This window comes from Alosa sapidissima, chromosome 4 (assembly GCF_018492685.1).
Source record: "Alosa sapidissima isolate fAloSap1 chromosome 4, fAloSap1.pri, whole genome shotgun sequence".
NCBI classification, from domain to species: domain Eukaryota; kingdom Metazoa; phylum Chordata; class Actinopteri; order Clupeiformes; family Clupeidae; genus Alosa; species Alosa sapidissima.
Genome location: NC_055960.1, coordinates 2493213 through 2512193, shown reverse-complemented (window position 1 = coordinate 2512193; position 18981 = coordinate 2493213). Strand labels below are relative to the sequence as shown.

At 39.6% G+C, this 18981-nt stretch overlaps 1 protein-coding gene across 2 annotated transcripts in view; it reads left to right on the top strand.

Annotated features, from left to right (window-relative positions):
• Window positions 1-18981, top strand: part of LOC121707435 (metabotropic glutamate receptor 7) — a 252051-nt gene that overhangs the window by 201090 nt on the left and 31980 nt on the right. For both annotated transcript variants that reach the window (XM_042089996.1, XM_042089997.1), the window contains exon 8: window positions 1501-2436. In XM_042089996.1, the coding sequence (XP_041945930.1) occupies window positions 1501-2436 (936 nt within the window). The remainder of the gene's footprint in view (window positions 1-1500; window positions 2437-18981) is intronic.

Genomic DNA, 18981 nt, shown 5'->3' with positions numbered 1-18981 from the left:
CTGTGATATGGGCCTATTTCATGTAAAATGTGCTGATAGCCTTAACCTGACTGCTGACATCATTGGGATAAATACTTCCGTTCTGGGATAAATAATTCCGTTCACACCGATGCTAAAAACAGCAATGGAAGGCTGTCGCAAACCGGTGGCCAATCAGATATTTCAAACAAAGTAGGGAATGACATGTCACAATGCAAAAATGCCGTTTTCCTTGTTTACATGTAAACATAAAACCGGAGTTTTCCCAAATCTCCATTTTGGCCGGAGTTTTCAGAGATTTGTCTAAATTTTCTGATGAAAATTTAGACAAATTGGCAAAGTTTTGTAAAAGCACTCAGTATTACAATGTAACAACTATATGTAGGTACCCACAAATACATTATGCAAGTACAATGATAGTACCTGATAGTACATGTTGTTACACAGGTTGTACCACTGTACCTAATTAGGTAGGTACACTGTAACAGCGACACATTAAAATAAAGTGTTACCGACAGTTGCTTTTGTCAACGCCTGATATTGTATTCTGGCATATGTGGTGCTAAACTCTAACACAGATGCAATAGGGAGAATAGGGAGTCACATGCATCTCTATTCAATACACAACAGACAGTGCCCAGTGTACTTTGCCTGTCACTGGGTTTTTCACAACACCTACAGTACAATGGACTGATTAGGAGGGATGTCACAGAGGGACAGGAAATCGAGACATTCAGCGATTCAAAAGAACTTTAATCCCTCTCATACTTCTTCTCTTGCCTCCTCTTATCTTCAGAATTAATATACCTTTCAGATGGCAGATTACTGGGATGTTAAGGGTTTTTTACGCCTCTGAATTGCCTTGGCACCTCCAGTTGTGCTAGGAGCTCATGCATCATTCACTACCACAAGTGTTTCACTTTCCAGACCTCTACTACTCTGCTAGTCACACTATCGCCACAGTGAGCCTCGGAGGATACCATCAGAATTTAAATGCTAGCTCATGATCAGAATGGTTGACATCCATGGATGGATTTCTGCATGTGTATGTGTGCATGGACTCCTCCCACCATTCTGGGAAAATATATCTGAACTGTTATCAAGATCATATTTGGAATGTACAATAGTACACCAAGATCTAATCTAATTTAATCTAATTTGTGGGTGGATAGGGGTATCCATGGCTAGAAAATATATCTATATATAATATAGATATATATATATGAAAGGTCTATGATTTGCAGTGTTTTGAATGATCCTTTTTGTGGACTTAATAATTGACTTATAAAGGCTGATGTTTTAGAATGCCCAGGTGCCTAATGCTGTGCACATGGTATGAATTAACAAATTAATTTTACATGCCACATCTTTTTCGGGGATCTGAACAGTGTGTTATATCTATTGCTATTTTAACATTTTATATGCAAATGCATATATTTTTTACATGAATCTATTGTGATGATGATATATGGAAACTATGTGCCTTTCATATCATTTTCTTATTTGGTTTCTCCTCTGTAGATTGAGGACATGCAATGGCCCAATGGTGAGCAGGAGATCCCCATCTCTGTATGCAACCTGCCATGCAAAACCGGTGAGCGGAAGAAGATGGTAAAAGGCATGCCGTGCTGCTGGCACTGTGAATTGTGTGATGGCTATCAGTACCAGTATGACGAGACCACCTGCAAGCTGTGCACCTACAATATGCGACCCAACGCGAATCGCACAGGATGCCAACCCATCCCAATTGTCAAATTAGAGTGGCACTCTCCCTGGGCTGTCATCCCTGTCTTCCTGGCCATGCTGGGCATCATTGCCACCATATTTGTAATGGCGACATTCATCCGCTACAATGACACCCCTATTGTCCGTGCCTCTGGCCGTGAGTTAAGCTATGTGTTGCTGACTGGAATATTCCTGTGCTACATCATTACGTTCCTCATGATTGCCAAGCCTGACATAGGCATCTGCTCCTTCCGACGGATCTTTCTAGGACTGGGCATGTGCATAAGTTACGCTGCTCTGCTCACCAAAACCAACCGAATCTATCGCATCTTTGAAGAGGGTAAAAAATCAGTAACACCACCGAAGTTGATCAGTCCCACCTCCCAGCTAGCCATCACCTCCAGCCTTATATCTGTGCAGCTCCTGGGGGTCTTCATCTGGTTTGGGGTGGATCCACCTAACGCTGTCATTGACTATGATGAGCAGAAGACCATAAACCCTGACAAGGCTCGGGGTGTCCTTAAGTGTGACATCACAGACCTGCAGATTATCTGTTCACTTGGATACAGCATCTTACTCATGGTGACATGCACCGTGTATGCAATCAAGACCCGTGGTGTACCTGAGAACTTCAATGAGGCCAAGCCTATTGGCTTTACTATGTACACCACATGCATAGTGTGGCTTGCCTTCATTCCCATATTCTTTGGCACAGCACAGTCTGCAGAGAAGGTAAGTTATTAAAATTGTTACCTTATTTTTACCATAAACGGATATTTTTGATAACCCCTACCCATCTTTTTGCCTCCATTTATTGTCAGGGGGGAATATCTCAGCACTGCTAGTACTGTATGTATCAAGTTCATATTGTGACAAAACCTGGGATGAGGCGCCATATCATGTAGCAGGAGCCTTAAAGACCCCATACATTGTCTTGACTGATATTTAATTTGTTCAGTAGTGATGGAAGTCAACTTATGATGGGATGAGATCAGGGAATTTAAAAGTAATCACTACACCATTGTTATGATGACGTAAAATTATGTTTGTGGTGATTGACATAACATGACATCGACATGCTTGATATGCACTCTCACCTATCTCCTCCTAATACAACCTTGGGAGCTAAATATGATTCTAAATATAGTGCGTCATTGCACAGAGGGGAGCAGTTCAGCAGCAGAAGGCACACTAGATACTACACCCTCTGCACCTTTGACGTCAGCATTGCGCTGCATAGCTGACAGGAATTGTGACATTGGCTTTTGCCTTTTGTCTTTGCCTATGCCTGTATCACACAGAAAATACATGTACAACATTAGTTCTCCCCAGCTTCTCTCTCTCTCTCTCTCAATTCAATTTCAATTAAATTCAATTGAGCTTTATTGGCATGACAAAAAATACAATTTGTATTGCCAAAGCATACATGTACGTAGTAGTGTGTAAAGACAAAACAAAACATCATGCATCATACATTACTGCAACGGCAGTGTGTGTGTGTGTGTGTGTCTCTCTCTCTGTGCCTCTCTCTCACACACACACACTCACACACACACACACACACACATATACACAGTTTTTCAAAGAAAATAATGCTGTGCTTGAGGTCTGGCTTGACCACAGGATATATGGCATTCCTTAATTCCATATAATACGAAAGACAAAGTGAAGATATGTCAGCCATCACTCTGGGATGACTTTGGGACTGAAACAAATCTTAATTTCACAAATGTGTCAGCAAAATGCATATCAACCAACTGACTATGACATGTGCAGCACTAATGACACAAGTAGCACTTTAAGTGAAGTGTGCTGATGGTCATGACCAGTTACATGAAATGTAAAATAAGTTGACATGAAGACATGTTGCAGGATCACTTAAAGTGTGACTTTGGTGTGACTTGAAAGGTGGTGTTGCGTGTTATTAAATGAGCAAAATCAGTATGTTTACCCAGTAGTTAAATTAGCTTTGGTTTGTGCAGGACAGTATTAATGCATTGCGTGGCTCTTTTCGTGTCACAGACATTAGAGCCATTGGTGTTACATTGCTCATATTTTTTTACTCTGGCATTGATCTAAGGTCTGATATGCTCAAATACATTGTCCATAACAGTTAAGACCTTTTGTGAGTGGGGATGCACAGATATATCAGCCTAACTTTGGTAACAGGCGATATCAGCCTATCGGCTTAAGTAATATGACATTTACTGTTGGCGGCTTGGTTTATCTCATTATGTTGCATCAATTCTGCACTAAATGTTGTGTCATGCACATACTGCCACATTTTATAGTGAGATAACGAAATGCTACGAAGGTCTGAACGAACGGTGATGACAAATATTTTTGTTTCCTTGCAACGAAAGAGTATATACAACTAAAACAAAATAATCAAAGAAATGAAATATATGAAAGCTATTGATATATCAGCCAAATTGTTATTTTAAACATTAGTATCGGCCTAGAATTTCACAATCGTCACCAGGGTTCTAAATTAACACCCGCCAACCCGCCAAATGCGGGTAAAAATTCATTTTGGCGGGTATTAGTAAAAACTTACTAGCCAATTTGGCCGGTGATGCATGAGGCATTGCATGCATGATACATAAGGCTCTGTTCTCGGTCGCACCGATATATATCCCCTGGCAGTACTTCCTACATTTCCCATGACCACTGTGCCGTAATGCTATGTGATTACGTTTCATACGCCCATTGCCTGCACGCAGTTTGCGGTGAAACCAGCCCGTGAGAGGTTGTGGCTAGATGGGATACAGCTAAGAACGGAAGTTACGTAACAGATAGTGAAATCTCGCCGCTCAGGACAGGAATTAGGAAGCGATCGTGGATATTCCAAAGGAAAAAAGAAAAATAGCTATTTTGCGAACATTAACATCACTTTTATGTTATAAATTCATGTTAGAAATACTATTACAAAATAAATAGTTTAGTTATGATCACGGGTGTCCCAAAGAAGTATAATATATATGGACACGTAAGTTTAACTTTACCCCGCGTTACGAGAACTTATAATTAAAGACGTCTCAGCCATGGATATCCGTGTCATAAATGAAAACTATTTTTAAAACTATTTTTATGGATCGTTGTGAAAGAGTTGCTTCAATTGCACAATGAACACTGTCATTTCCCTTTGGGGATGGACCATAACTTGCTGTGATGGAGCTGCTAACGATTGGACTAAGATCATAACTTTTGAAACCTGGCATGCAATATCTACCTCTGCACGGAGACTCGACTCCATCTGAGAACACAACATGTAGGCTTACATATATGTGCAATGTATTGGCAGTACCATTATGAATCATATAGATATATGCAGTGAACAGAATGTATAATAATAAAAACTGAATAAATATGGTATGAACCATATGGACAGATATGTACAGTACAGTTATGTGCAGTGTGGTAACAGTACCATTGTAGTGCAGAAACATAAACATCAGAGAGACTTGCTTCTACAGATAAGATAAGAGTTAGAGAGTCACAATATGTCCAATATGATTTCATTTAATTTTAGGGGGGTGGGGTTTGTGATTTTCACATACAAACAAAGCATTCTGGTGCATTCTGACAAAATAGAACATTTCCTGTGTTGGTAACTTTACTCATAAATCTATCTACAGTCAAGTATGCATTTAGAGAAATACAATAAAATATCAATATAATATAATACATTTTATGTGTGGTTGTTTAAGACACACTGAAGGCATGCTGCCACCATAGGTTTGCAGAGAACTACAATATGCACACTGAAGGCATGATGCCACCGTAGGTTTGCAGAGAACTACAATATGCACACTGAAGGCATGATGCCACCGTAGGTTTGCAGATAACTACAATATGCACACTGAAGGCATGATGCCACCATAGGTTTGCAGAGAACTACAATATGCACACTGAAGGAATGATGCCACCATAGGTTTGCAGAGAACTATATACAATATGCACACTGAAGGAATGATGCCACCGTAGGTTTGCAGAGAACTATATACAATATGCACACTTGAAAGGGGTGGTGTGGGGGGGTTGTGAGGGCCGTTGAAAGCCAGTGTCCATCCTCACACGAAGGGGTGGGGTGGTGGTGTGGGGTTGTGAGGGCCGCTGAAAACCAGTGCCCATCCTCACAGAAAAGAGTTACAGTTAATCTGCAGCCTTAGGCACTGGTTAGCAGAAGGTGTCCACTACAAACCAAACCCCACTTCTAAAAAAACACAAACACACTCGCACACGCCCCGGGAAAACAGGAGATTCTGCCAATCTGAATTTTAAGTTTTTAAGTTGCTTACATAATAACATTGGCCTTTATATGACACATTATATGACACAGGAGGGAGAGGGAGACGCGCGCACACACACACACAAACTCGCGCATACGTCCTGATCAAAACTGCGGTCTTTAGTTAAAGGTGCGATTTGTAGGATTGTTACCGAACGTTCTGCAGGCCAAAATCAAAACACTGGTGAACGTTCTCAAGACTACCAGACGCGAGCCTCTTCTGGGTTGCCAGATGTAATGAAGACTTAGCTAACGTTAGTTGTCCTGCAGCTGCTTTAACGTTTCTCCAACCATGACCCAGCTACACATTACGGAAACAGTGAAAACAAAAAATACCTCTCTAACCAACGTAACATATTTAGCTGAAGTTAGCGATGCAGATGAAGTTTAGCCTAGGCTACCTGTTGTGGAGAAATATGGCCAGCTCTGCGTCAGACTTGATATTCTTCGTTTGACGAAGACGTCACCATCTCAGGAAGCTCCTCCGATATCCACTTAATTTGTTTATTGTTTTAATTTTGGAAATTTGCCTGCCTCTTGTAGGCGTTCATGACTACAACTGACAGCTGTTGACAGTTGGCCTTTGCTAATTTGGCAACCAGGACGCGCTAGCCCATTATTTATACGCTATTCTAGAATTAATCGTTCAAAACATAAACGAAAATTCCAAGAGATTCCGCCCCGTAACTAATTTTTTTTTCCATGGGTTTTACGGGGTTTTACGGGTTAGAGTAATGTTGTCAAATAAGCCATTACTTCAATTCATCGTGTTTCCTTACTCTCTGACAACATATGGTGATTATATTTGGAATGGTTACAGTGTATTTTCCATTATTTCCTACATACTGGACCTTTAAGACTGTAAACTTAGTCATGGTTTCTTCCTCGTAATCACTGAGGTACTTCTCAAAACTCCTGTACGACGAGAAGAAAGCTGCCATCGTTATGTAAGGGATAATGGACGACACGGTATGTTCACAGAAGTTAATGCACAGTCGAGGATGTAAAACGGCCCCGACGCGAAGCGGAGGGCCGTTTAAACCTCGTAGTTGAGGTTGTAAAACGGCCCCGACGCGAAGCGGAGACACATATCAACTAATTTCTCAACTCACAGGACAAACTGCCATTACTAGTTCTAAATGGATGGTTGCTATGGCCAAAGGCCAGTCGTTAGTTCTATCTCTCCCGTTGTCAAGCGGGCGTATCCCAAGATTCGGATGAACTTTAGCTTTGAAACATCGCTTTTACTTAGCCTGCTGTCATCCATCTAGCTAAAAGCCACCTCCGTCATATGCTACAATGTTGCAATGTTCTGAACGTCTGCATTTTACAGCTCGGATGCAACGTGACAGTTCATTTAAACTTCACAACGAGTTCGGCGAATTAATATACAAGTGTGATACGGCCAAAAAAATGGATCTACTTCATAGGTGTGCAGATAACATACGGTTAATGGTCGTTCTAAATTACGTAGGACATTGGGAAATTCAACCAAGCAGTGGAATAAAGTAACAATATCGTCCGTAAACGGGCTCTTGTGGTAGGCTATTTCCTTTGTGGGGGGCTGATGATGTCATGTCAGAAGCGCAAAACCTGAAGCAGCAAGATCGTTTATTTTATTGTCTATGGAGTTAGCTGAAGATGGAACGTGAGATGCTTAGGCGAAAATTTTCAGTTTTAAAACGCCCTGTGCAAAGGGCACCGAGAGACAGAGGAGGGACCAACATTTAGCCAATAAATAGTATCTGTAGGCTACTGCAAACTGTTTTTCACTAGATGTTAGAGAAACTAGCCTATACAATGTCAACCATAGGCGCCGATTTATGTTTCCGTCGGTGGGTGCTCAAACAATTAAATGCCCTATATCAACGCCTATGTCTATTGTTGCCATACGGTTTTTGAGAAGTAGTGTATTTCAACACTTTAGGAAATCAACAGCGGCCGACACACAAAACGCCAAAACGGCGCCTATGATGTCAACATGCACCAACAGCATGTTACTTAAAGATGATACTTTTTGGGTTTTTGGATCCAACTTGAACGTAGGCCCTATGCTACTCCATTTAATCTAGAACGCTTCTGAGCACGCACAATGATAATTAATATCTCCTTTTTATTAAGTTAAGATTAAACTAAATGCGGTGGTGGTTGGGACAGACTTATGGGGACGAGAAGAGGAATAAAGGGATGAGGATATCGACAGAGAGATAGATAGATAGATATTGTAGACATCCCAAACATGAAATGAAGTGTTTGCACTTTCTGTGTATATTTTGTGGTATGTATTCATGTCGAAAATGTTAATAAAATAATCAAATGCTTTCAGTCACACTCATCTCATAAACTCATAATTCCCTTATTTTCACCGGAAAAAAAATGGCTAGTAGAAATTCTGATTGGCTACTAACTTTAAAAAGTTACCAGCCACATTGGCTGGTGATCAAAAAAGTTAATTTAGAACCCTGATCGTCACATCACTAGTTATAAGTCCTTCAAACACAGGGTGACTGTCGGTAACACTGCCAATAACGGGAGTCCTTTATTTATAACGTCATTCTTAAAATTGTTGGAGTGTGAGAATAAAGGTTTGCAGATCATTTGGAATTCATAAATTAATAAAATATTTTCTTCTTCTTGCATCTTCTTACATGCTGACCCTGAATCTCATTAGATACCATATTAGCTCTAGCTCACTGCTTGGATGAATCCTGATCCAGCCACTAAGCTGTAGAACCCAAGCATACTCTTACATTTGAGCAAGCTCCAGCCTTTCCCAGGTGTGGACTTGCCATTGGGAATTTCCCGGGTGGGCTGCGGTCTTTTGAAGGCCGTTTTTCCCCCTCTATTTCCCGACTACGTCAATATGCTGTTGCTGATACAACTGTTCAGTCAGCCATTTTAGCTGCAGCTGGTGTAACCTGTAGTTACAGGAAGGAATTTTGCCATTTACAAATGCATCACAACAGCAAAGTATCAAGGCCCCAGCGGTGCTGAAATGGAGCGCTTAAAAAAAAGAAAAAAGGTCATCAGCAGGTCACCAGCTTTGTTCGACTGTTAATGGGTAAAAGAAACAGTTAATTTGTGAAATGAAATAATGATAATGGACTGCTAAAATCTCGAATTTGTTTTTGAGGGATGGAGGAGGAGAAGCAGGCACCAACTAGCAGATAGATACTAGATGCGACAGATCTTATTGTTGTAACAGTGAATTGTGTGAGTAATGTTATAGTGCAAAAATGTAGAGTAGAGCACAACACAACAATGGGTCATTCCATGTCAATTCAACCAGGGCCCACGCACTTACAGTAGGTCTCAAAAAATTCTGAAAAAATTGCCAGGTGTACCTATGTTATCCTGGAGACACACTGTAAAATGACTTTTATGTAAGATCAATACTTTCCAAGATACAGCCAATTTTACAGGGGGAGGGGGGTGTCGATTTTGTTCAGCCTCTTTTGTCAAAGTTCACAAGCCCATAGCACAAGAACTAAACCATGTAGGAGGCTCAAATTTCGCATGCTGGTACATAAATAGGAATAGTAGGTAGCTAAATCGTCACATTTGGTCTGGATGATCCTGCATGGTCATAGCTGTCCCTCAAAGTTGATCAAATTTTTATTGGAGTTTTTGGCTGGGCTCTGTTTAGGCCTTCAGAAGACATATTTGTACTCAACATAGGCTCTTAATTTATTTCCCTTATTGAGATAAGTAGAAACACTCTCACAAAAAGCAATGAACAGAACATAAATTCCTTCAGGGTCTGAACAGCAGACCTCACAAGTCTGAAAAATCATTTTGGTTCTCATTTTCAGAGCGACTTAACACCTTGTGGGAATATACAAAGATTTTGTTTATTGTTTCCTTCACTCTCCATGGTCCCTTATTTTTAAACACACCAATTTGACTTGTTTTATACAAATCTTTCTTTTTTATTTTCCACCCTGAACATGAGCAAAATGCACCATTGAGATTAATATGTTTTGTGTAGAGTTACCACAGTGCCACCTGTGGTTGTATAGAGTAACCTGTGGTAACGTTAGCCCAGCTCCTTACACTACCACCGCCAATTAGTGTGCCAATTTTCAAATTTGGCTCATCAAGTTGGGGTCACTTGACAAGAAATCCTGGGCTGCTTTATTTTGCCAGTCCGCCCCGACATTTTGCACATGAAAAGCCCAGTCACCAACTGAAATTATGTTAAACTCTCCTATATGACTAATTTGTCTGCCTTATTAAACTCTGTTTATCTTAGATCCTGGTCTTTGCCCAAATGAATTCTGGATAATTTGACATTTGTATCAGGATTAAATGTAATGCTCTACACTTGCACCATATGTCAAAAAGAATATCAGCTATGTAAAGCTTTTAACTTGCACCATATGTCAAAAAGAGTCATACGCTATGGTTGATCTAATGAATTTCATTGTTGCTATTTGGTGTACTCACTCTTGGCTGACATCTGTAGTGCTGGAGGGTCTTTCTGGTTGTGCAGTGGAGTGTGACCCAGGGGATTTGACAGGGTCAGACGTCTGCTTGTGTTATATGTTCCTTTTAAAAGTACACTATGCAGGTTTAGGTGTTTTTGGTGACTGTAGAGCTCCCTTTAGAGTCATGCTAAATTTATATTTATTCTGCTGTTGTAAATAGCAAACTTCTTGTGTCTTATCCCCTCTTACACAATGAAAATGCTTTTGTTGTGGAGGTGAAGGATTATTAACAGGCAAAAACTATTTCCAAAGAGCTATATCTACTGACAAGGTAATGTTTAACGACTCGCTATGTCTATGCTGTATACTGTAGCTATGCTAGGTGAAATCAAACCATCAAATGGCTTCGTAAAGGTTATATTAAGGTGAAAATCTTGCATAGTGTACCCTTAACACCAAACACCATTGTGTTTATTCAAAAGTCTTTTGACAAGTTTTTTGACAAAATGGGGACACTCCAGACAAAAGCATGACATTTTCAGAGGTGTGTCCTTGGGTCCATAGGAAGTCAAGTCATTTTATTTGTATAGCACATTTAAACGAACAACAGTTGACCCAAAGTGCTTTACAGGTAGAGCAGGGAAGGCAGTTCAATATGCCTTGAAAATACGTAGACAATGTGCAAGACTCAATGAATAAAGTTAAGCAATACCAGTGTTGAAACATTTAAAATATCAGCAGAAATGGTAAATATAAGTATAAGTATAAACATATAACCAAACTCCACTGTACAATAGAGACAGTAGGAGATAAGAAAAACGAACAAAACTAAATACTAAATATACTATATAAATTAAATGTAAAAAAATCCAGTGTGCTTGAGAGTGATCAAGCATGAGACGCTTGTAGTGACAGGGTGCATGGTGAGGTGCTCAAGAGAGTGAGTGTCATGGTGAGGGTGCAAAAGTAGTCCAACAGTAGTTCTGTGTGTATGGTAAGGTGCTCAAGAGAGTGAGTGTCATGGTGAAGGTGCAAAAAGTAGTCCAACAGTAGTCCTTTAGTTATGTGTGCATGGTAAGGTGCTCAAGAGAGTGAGTGTCATGGTGAAGGTGCAACAAGTAGTCCAACATTAGTCCAACAGTGCAATAATAAGGTCTAGAGACCAGCATAAATAATATGGACAAATAGGAGAGTAAAGTATAATGTAGACAAGGTAATATAAAAAATATATATATAAAAAACTATGTCAGTGCAAGAACAGGTTGAGGTAATAGGGTTACAGCCATTCAGTATTGTAGCAGAAGCCATTGGTCATGTGTGCTAATATAGCATGAAAAACAGTGTAGCAGGAAAACAGTAGTAAAAACATTAGGCTGTGGACATTAGTAAAACAGTAGTAAAGCAGTAGTGGGCAGTCAGTGCTCAAACATGGAAAGGGTGGAGAGGCAGACAGACTAAGCAGAGAAGTCTATCTCTCCTCTTCCCTTTAGTGAAGCATTAAACAGTTCAATGGCCCTGGGGACAAATGACTTCCTCAGCCTTTCAGTTGTGCATGGCAGTGAGCGAAGTCTCCAGCTGATCAAGCTCTTTTGCTTTTTAATAGTGCTGTAGTGGATGGCATTCATTGTCCAAGATGTTGATCAGTTTGTTTAGGGTCCTTTTGTCAGATATTGAAGTGATGCACTCCAGTTCAGCTCCCACTACAGAGCCAGCCTTCCTTACCAGCCTGTTAAATGTTGTATGATAAAAAAAAATGCTCTATTACAATGGCACCTATTTCAGCTTGAATCTGTAGGACCCAATGAAAGACCAAACATGTGCTTTTGTCCAGAGTATCCCCAAATTATGACTAAAATTGATTAAAAAATAACTTTTTAAGTTTTGATATGCTGTGTGGATTAACACTGGTTTCAGAGGCCCTAAACTCATTGTAGCCAGGCCAGAGTGGGACACTAAATATTACCAGGAGATTTCAAGTTCACTTTCACTTGTGTCACATCGCTTACCATAAATATCATTACTGCAGTGTACTGTAGTGTTGTGCATGTTGATGGCAAGGTGACAAAATCAGTTAATACACTTGCATTTCACATTATTATTTTGATCTTTCTTAACAAACATTTTATGACTCACTATTAAGTGAATTATTGAATCATTAAATAATTTACAGGTAATGATGAAATCCAAACTGTTCATAATTTTTTGTATACTCACTTCCTAAATAACCCTAATATTCATCTAATTTGACTTCAGTATATCTTCAACTGTCTCTTATTACTTATGTGAGGTCTACTATGGACTATAGCTACTGTTAACAGGAGTAGAAGTGCCCAAAATAGCATGTGAGAATGTGACCCATAATCATAATCCCATGATCACATTCATTAATCCTTAACATTTATTAACAATAAGGGGTTATTAGTGTGTTACTAAAGAGGCTTACTGTGGGTGCTTAGTATTTCCACACGTCTGTTGAATAGGCCCTATGTAGAGTATATCTTATTTTTAAACAGTCATAGACTAAAACAACTATTTGTATACGAGAACACAATCAAATCAAACGCATAATATCTGACAGAACAGACAGAAGAGTTTGATTAGAAAAGGTCAGCTATTCTGGAAACCCATGAGGGAGAAATGATTTTGGATGGTGGATTGATTCCTCGCCTCAGTTTCTTCCTGTTCCTTGAAGTGTCCTACTTTCAGTGAGTGAGGGAGTGTAGAGTTAGCTAATGTTTGCACAAGGGGATAATGCCTTTGAAAGGCTGGTGACAGTCTGGCCTTAGCTCAGAATTGATAGAGATCAATTCCCAAATGAAGAAATACGAAATAATCTTATTTTTGTTTTGTGTTGAAATAAGTAGGGTAAGCATATCCATTAACCCAGTCTAAATCTATTTTTCAGATACCATCAAATTACCTTCAATAACTGGGGAAATCTATCAGTAAACTAAACCTGTAATCTCTCATTTCAGATAGATAATGAAAATTAAAAGGGTAAATAAATTGTTTTGATATGCCAACATTCTTGCATGAGCTTAATTGGTATGAAATGTACCATTTAAGCCCATGGGTGATCCAAATGAAGTATACATTTTTTGTATTAAATGTGTAAGGATAACGGCCGCTGAAGTCTCTCGTTATATGGTATTAATAGGCAAGGGCTCTTTTTTTGTCAGTTTTGGACAGTTTTGTTCATGTTGGAAATCAACTTGGTGTACACAATGAGAGAAGTATAGATACAATATTCAGTGCAAAAAATTGACAAGTTATTGACCTCCAATCAATCATACCAAAATCATGTCAATCATACCAGTTTGCACATTTGTCAAATGGTACTATCAAACGCTATATACTCCATTCCAACACGTTTTCATAAATCATTTTTTTACATTTTGCTTTCCAGGTAATTTCAGTGGAATTGTAATTAGGTTATTGTTATTCGATTTATCTTTACTTAGTCAAAACAGCAAAACTGCAATTGTATTACCTGATATACACAGTTAAATGACATGATTTATTAATGGGGTTTTTTTTTAAAATGGAGATATAGCGTTTTGAATCCAAACTTTTCATGTATTGACACTGACTAAGCCTTTACCCCTACTCTAGGTAAGACTGTATGTACTAGCATGTACTGTAGCAATATTACACATACAGCACATATATCCTTGAACAGAAAACAAGAATTCTCACTCACACTCTTGCTTCTCACTCTCACTACCAGAACTGAGAATATCAGATAATTTAGGACACATCTGTGTGGATGAGAATTCCATTTTAGGATAATGTTTTTTGAAAGCCTGTAGAAGGTAAACACACCTATATTAAACAGTAACACTGTTTGTGTGCTTATATGACTGTAATCCTAGCACTGTATGTAATCATTGGGTTTAGCACTGAAAACCTGAACTTTTGTAGGGTTGAAAAAGCAGAGGATTAGTCATGGTATTTCCTGGCAGGGATAATGTATTGTGTCTTTGATGTGAAATTACTCTGAAATAGAAATTGATGCATAAGGATGAAACATTTTCTGTAATGAGGTTTTCAGCTTTTTATGGACTCGTCCGATCTAATTGTCTACAGTATTTGCCCTGGATTCCATCTATGTAGGCCATTAAAACGGCATTGATGGAATTCAAAACCATTACTGGATTGATAGTGTTTTATTGTGTACTTATTATTACACTAATATCATTGAAGGGCTGTGCCCACTGGCATAGAAATAACTGGCCAGCATAATCAATATTTGGTTGACTCATACAACATAAGATATACAGACAGTGATATCAGGATTACAACTTATTTGATGAAGTTTTCCTTTAAACGGTTTTCCTAAATCCACGTCAGTAGAATATAGAGCTATAGTGTATGTGCTTTTGGCCAATGCAGTATGAGTAAGACTGTGTTTGGCTGTAAAATTGTGCTGTGCTGAGGCAGAATGAACAGCACCTGTGTTCATTGACCTAGATCTACATGGGCTGACTACAAATAGCATGAATAAAAATTGATTTGAATTAAACTGGGGTCATCAACTATGCAGGGTGCATTTACCATATGTACACATTCTTGGTCTGTTTGTATGTGTTCCACGTGCATTCTGATTATATATGTTGCAACTTGCAACTGCTATTTTATTTGATTGTGTATATGTACCATACAGTACCATACTGTAGCTGTGTAAATTCCTTCAAGTTTAAGTTTATTGTATTCATAACAGGATTTATCAGTAATGAGCCAGCTCAACTTAAATAATAAGAATAAATTAAAAAGTAGTAATGAAAAAGGTAGATTAATTATGTGTGTGTGTGTGGGGGGGGGGGGGGGGGTATGGTGTGTGTGCATGTGTGTGTGTGTGGGGTTGTTGGTGTGTGGGGAGAAAGGAGGTACAGTATGTGATGTGTTTGGGGGGATGGTGTAATGATGTGTGTCTGTGTGTATGGGAGTATGGCAGTTCAGGATCCTGGTGCTTTGTGGATAGACTGTCTTTGTATCTGCTGGGGATGAAGAGACTGTGGCTGGGATGACTGGGGTCAGCGAGGATCTACTTGGTCTTTCTCCTGCAGCGCTGGCTGTAAAGGTCCTGAATAGTTGGTAACTCAGTCCTTGTAATGCGCTGCGCTGACCTGACCACCCTTTGCAGAGATTTGCGGTCATGGGCGGTTCTGCTACCATGCCATGCTGTGATATTGCCAGTCAGAATACTCTCAATGCAATGTGAGATATAGGAAAATGTGATCTCAGAGACCCAGATAAGGGCAGGATGTAGGCATCTGGGATATTGGTGTACTGTAAACTTGGTCCAGTATGCTGGTCCCTCTGTTTGGAAAATCCATATTCTGATTAGTGTTGCATGCTGCAATGATACTACAAAAGTATTGCAATACCCTGGAATTAAAAATGTCAATACCTGATTTTATTAGTATCGATACTTTTAAGAATGACTGTGTTCTTTTGAAGTAACATTCTTCTACTGCCTCCTCCCCTAGCCCCTAGCTTTGCGTCTTTTCTCCTCACACACACGTATGGGCAGCTATCGTGCCATAAACAGCGAGACATGGCTGCTAGTTTAAGTGATGCTGTGGCCGCACAACAACACATAATAACAGGCTAATATCAAGTTGATTTGCTAGTTAATTTGATTTGAGGGTTACAGTATACATAGACAAACTGAAATGGCTATCTGATGCACGTACCGGTATTATAGTGTTTATAGTTAATGCTAACACGTGTCCCTAGAAGGGCTTTTATGAATGAATACAGTAGAAAAATAATAATAAAATATAGCCGCAAGAGGCAATGGCGGGCCCGAGCACCTGTGGGCCGCAACCCATGACATTTCAGAATCCAACAAAGCACCGACGTGGTGCATTAAAATGTACATATTTGATGTGTGTGCTATTTGTTTTTGCATGTTATTTTCTGGCACATTTACCTGCTTGGCCAGGTGGGGGCGCTCTGCCAGGCAGGCCCATTGGGTGGCTGGATGTCATCATAATCATAATATTTATTAACCTGAGAAGTTTCAGACCATTCATTCAAAGCATAGAACATTTCTGGCACATTTCATGCTTTGTCAGATGGTGGCGCTATGCTAGCCATCTGAATGACATATGTGCACATCATCACAATAATGATTTCCAATATTGTATACTTATAGGTTTCAAATAAATCAGTTAAGGCATTGCCCATTCTGACACATTTCCTGTTTGGCCAGGTGGTGGCGCTATGCCAGGCAGGCCCATTGGGTGTCTGGATATCATTATAATCATGATATCTATTAACCTGAGAAGTTTCAGACCATTCATTCAATGCACTGTAATTTATGACAGATTTTCTGTTTATGTGGTGAGATATTAAAATCATATCAAATATATTACAACATTCCAAAATCCATGCACAATTTAACATCAGCGACATCTTGGCATAATGTTTGCCAAATTTCAAATGAATCTGACAAACCGTCTAGGAGGAGTATGTTCAAATTGATCATGTGACATCAGGATAATTGTCATTCTTTCTGTTGCCAGTTGGTGGCGCTATGCCAAACATGCATTATGGGCATGTGAATATTATCATTAACATGGTCTTTAATGACCTGTGAAATTTAAAACATTTCAAGCCATGCATGGTGAATTGACACATTTATTGTTTGTGTGGAACGGTATTAAAATTAACAATTTCGCCATTTTGGCAAATTACAACATATCAAAAAAAGGCTTCACAATTTAGAATCTCGGCGTCATGTATACCAACTTTGACATGAATCGGATCAACCGTCTAGGAGGAGTATGTTAAAATTGATCATGTCCACAACGCACAAATTCTCAATTACCTCACTTCCTGTGGGCGTGGCTAATGGCATGTTAATACAAAAGTTGTTTGTTTTTGGGAGTTACATACACCCCCCAAATTTGGTGTGTGTATCTAAAACTATATGCCAACCACAAGTCACAGTGACATAAGGGGGCACTAGCGAGTCTCTGGGCCATACCCGGGGCCAAGCTTTTTTACCTAGCTGCTTTGTGTGACACCTGATGTGTGTGCCAAATTTCAAGACTTTTCGATTATGTTAACCACCTCAATATTTGCCAACCACGGGATCAGTCACCTAAGGGGGCGCTAGCGAGTCCCTGGGCCACGCCCAGGGTCAAGCTCTTGTACCTAACTGCGATGCGTGACACCTGACGTGTGTGCCAAATTTCAAGAGTTTTCGACCATGTTAACCACCTCAAAAACAGGAAAGCAAAAAAGTGGAATAACAATAATAATAATAATAATGATAATAATAATAATATTATCTCCCGTTATCATAGACGACCACCCCGATGATAGTGGTGCTGAACTGTGAAGCTGAACACTCCGCTACCTGCCTTAGCGGCCTGTGAAAGGGTATTTAGCATCGCAGGACTTGCCTTCAGTCCAAGAAGAGTAAGACTGAATCAGGCCCGGGGTTGGTAATTGGGAGAATCCGGAGAATCCGGGGCCACTTCACTTTTGGGCTGGTCGAGGAAAAAAATATTGACATTTGTCATGTTAGTCTATGTTTTCTTAAAGTAGGACACGTTCCGCATTCTGTGCATGACACAAATGCAATGCCTCTGCATGGGTTGTAGCTTATGTGAGGGAGTTCTCCCCTTCCAAAAAGAGTTGGTTGGGTCCATATAGCCCGTCTTTTCTAAAAAGTTTTCTCAGATATGGATAGCCGAGCCGGCCCTACAGTAGACACAAGCGTCAGGAAGGATGGATGGTAGAAAGAGGCCAGGAGAGACTGAGCAGCAGATCAACCAGACGACCACTGAAAATGATGAGCCCGAAATTAGTGATGAGGCCATGACTACAGGGACAAGTAGAGAGGATAAATTAAAGTTATTTAATGTAAGAAAGAGCAATTACCCTACATGATAAACCTATATGCCTTGTTTGCTCAGAAAAGGGTGTAGTAAAGGAGTAGGCTAAATCACCAAACAACAATATAGCCTACCCATGCAAAAAACATGTAGCCTAAACATTAGTTCAATATGCCTCTTTGTGGAAGTGTGGGATAGCCTTTGAAATGTAGCCTTTTTTTCTTTCTGTTTTAGTTAACTTGTGGAATAGTGGAATATTTTTTGTTAACTTCTCAGTTGAAGTGAATTATTACTGTATGTTGAAATGTTGCTTCATTTATCCATTATGCTTAATTTCCACCAATATGGAAAACGTGGGCCGGTCTTGGGCCTGAAACTCCCGGGCACTGAATTCTGGCAACTTTGAAAACCAGCTTCTTTTGAAGATGAACAGATACCTTTTCAGTTTCAACTAATGACTGGCATATTAGTAGCTGCTGGACATAGGTGGCCTGTGTGTGTGTGTGTGTGAGTGATTGAGTGAGATGGTGACCTGGGGAGTAAGCCCTAGAAATGCTCATACCAAATGACCAAAAGGTTCTCCCTACCAGCAGGTCATTTTTTTTAAAAGAAATAAGTTATTTATTTTTCATTTTTACCTTAAGTTCATACAAAAGTGAAATTTCTGTTTCTGTTTTTTTCTTTGATGTCAGCTCTAAACATATGCTGT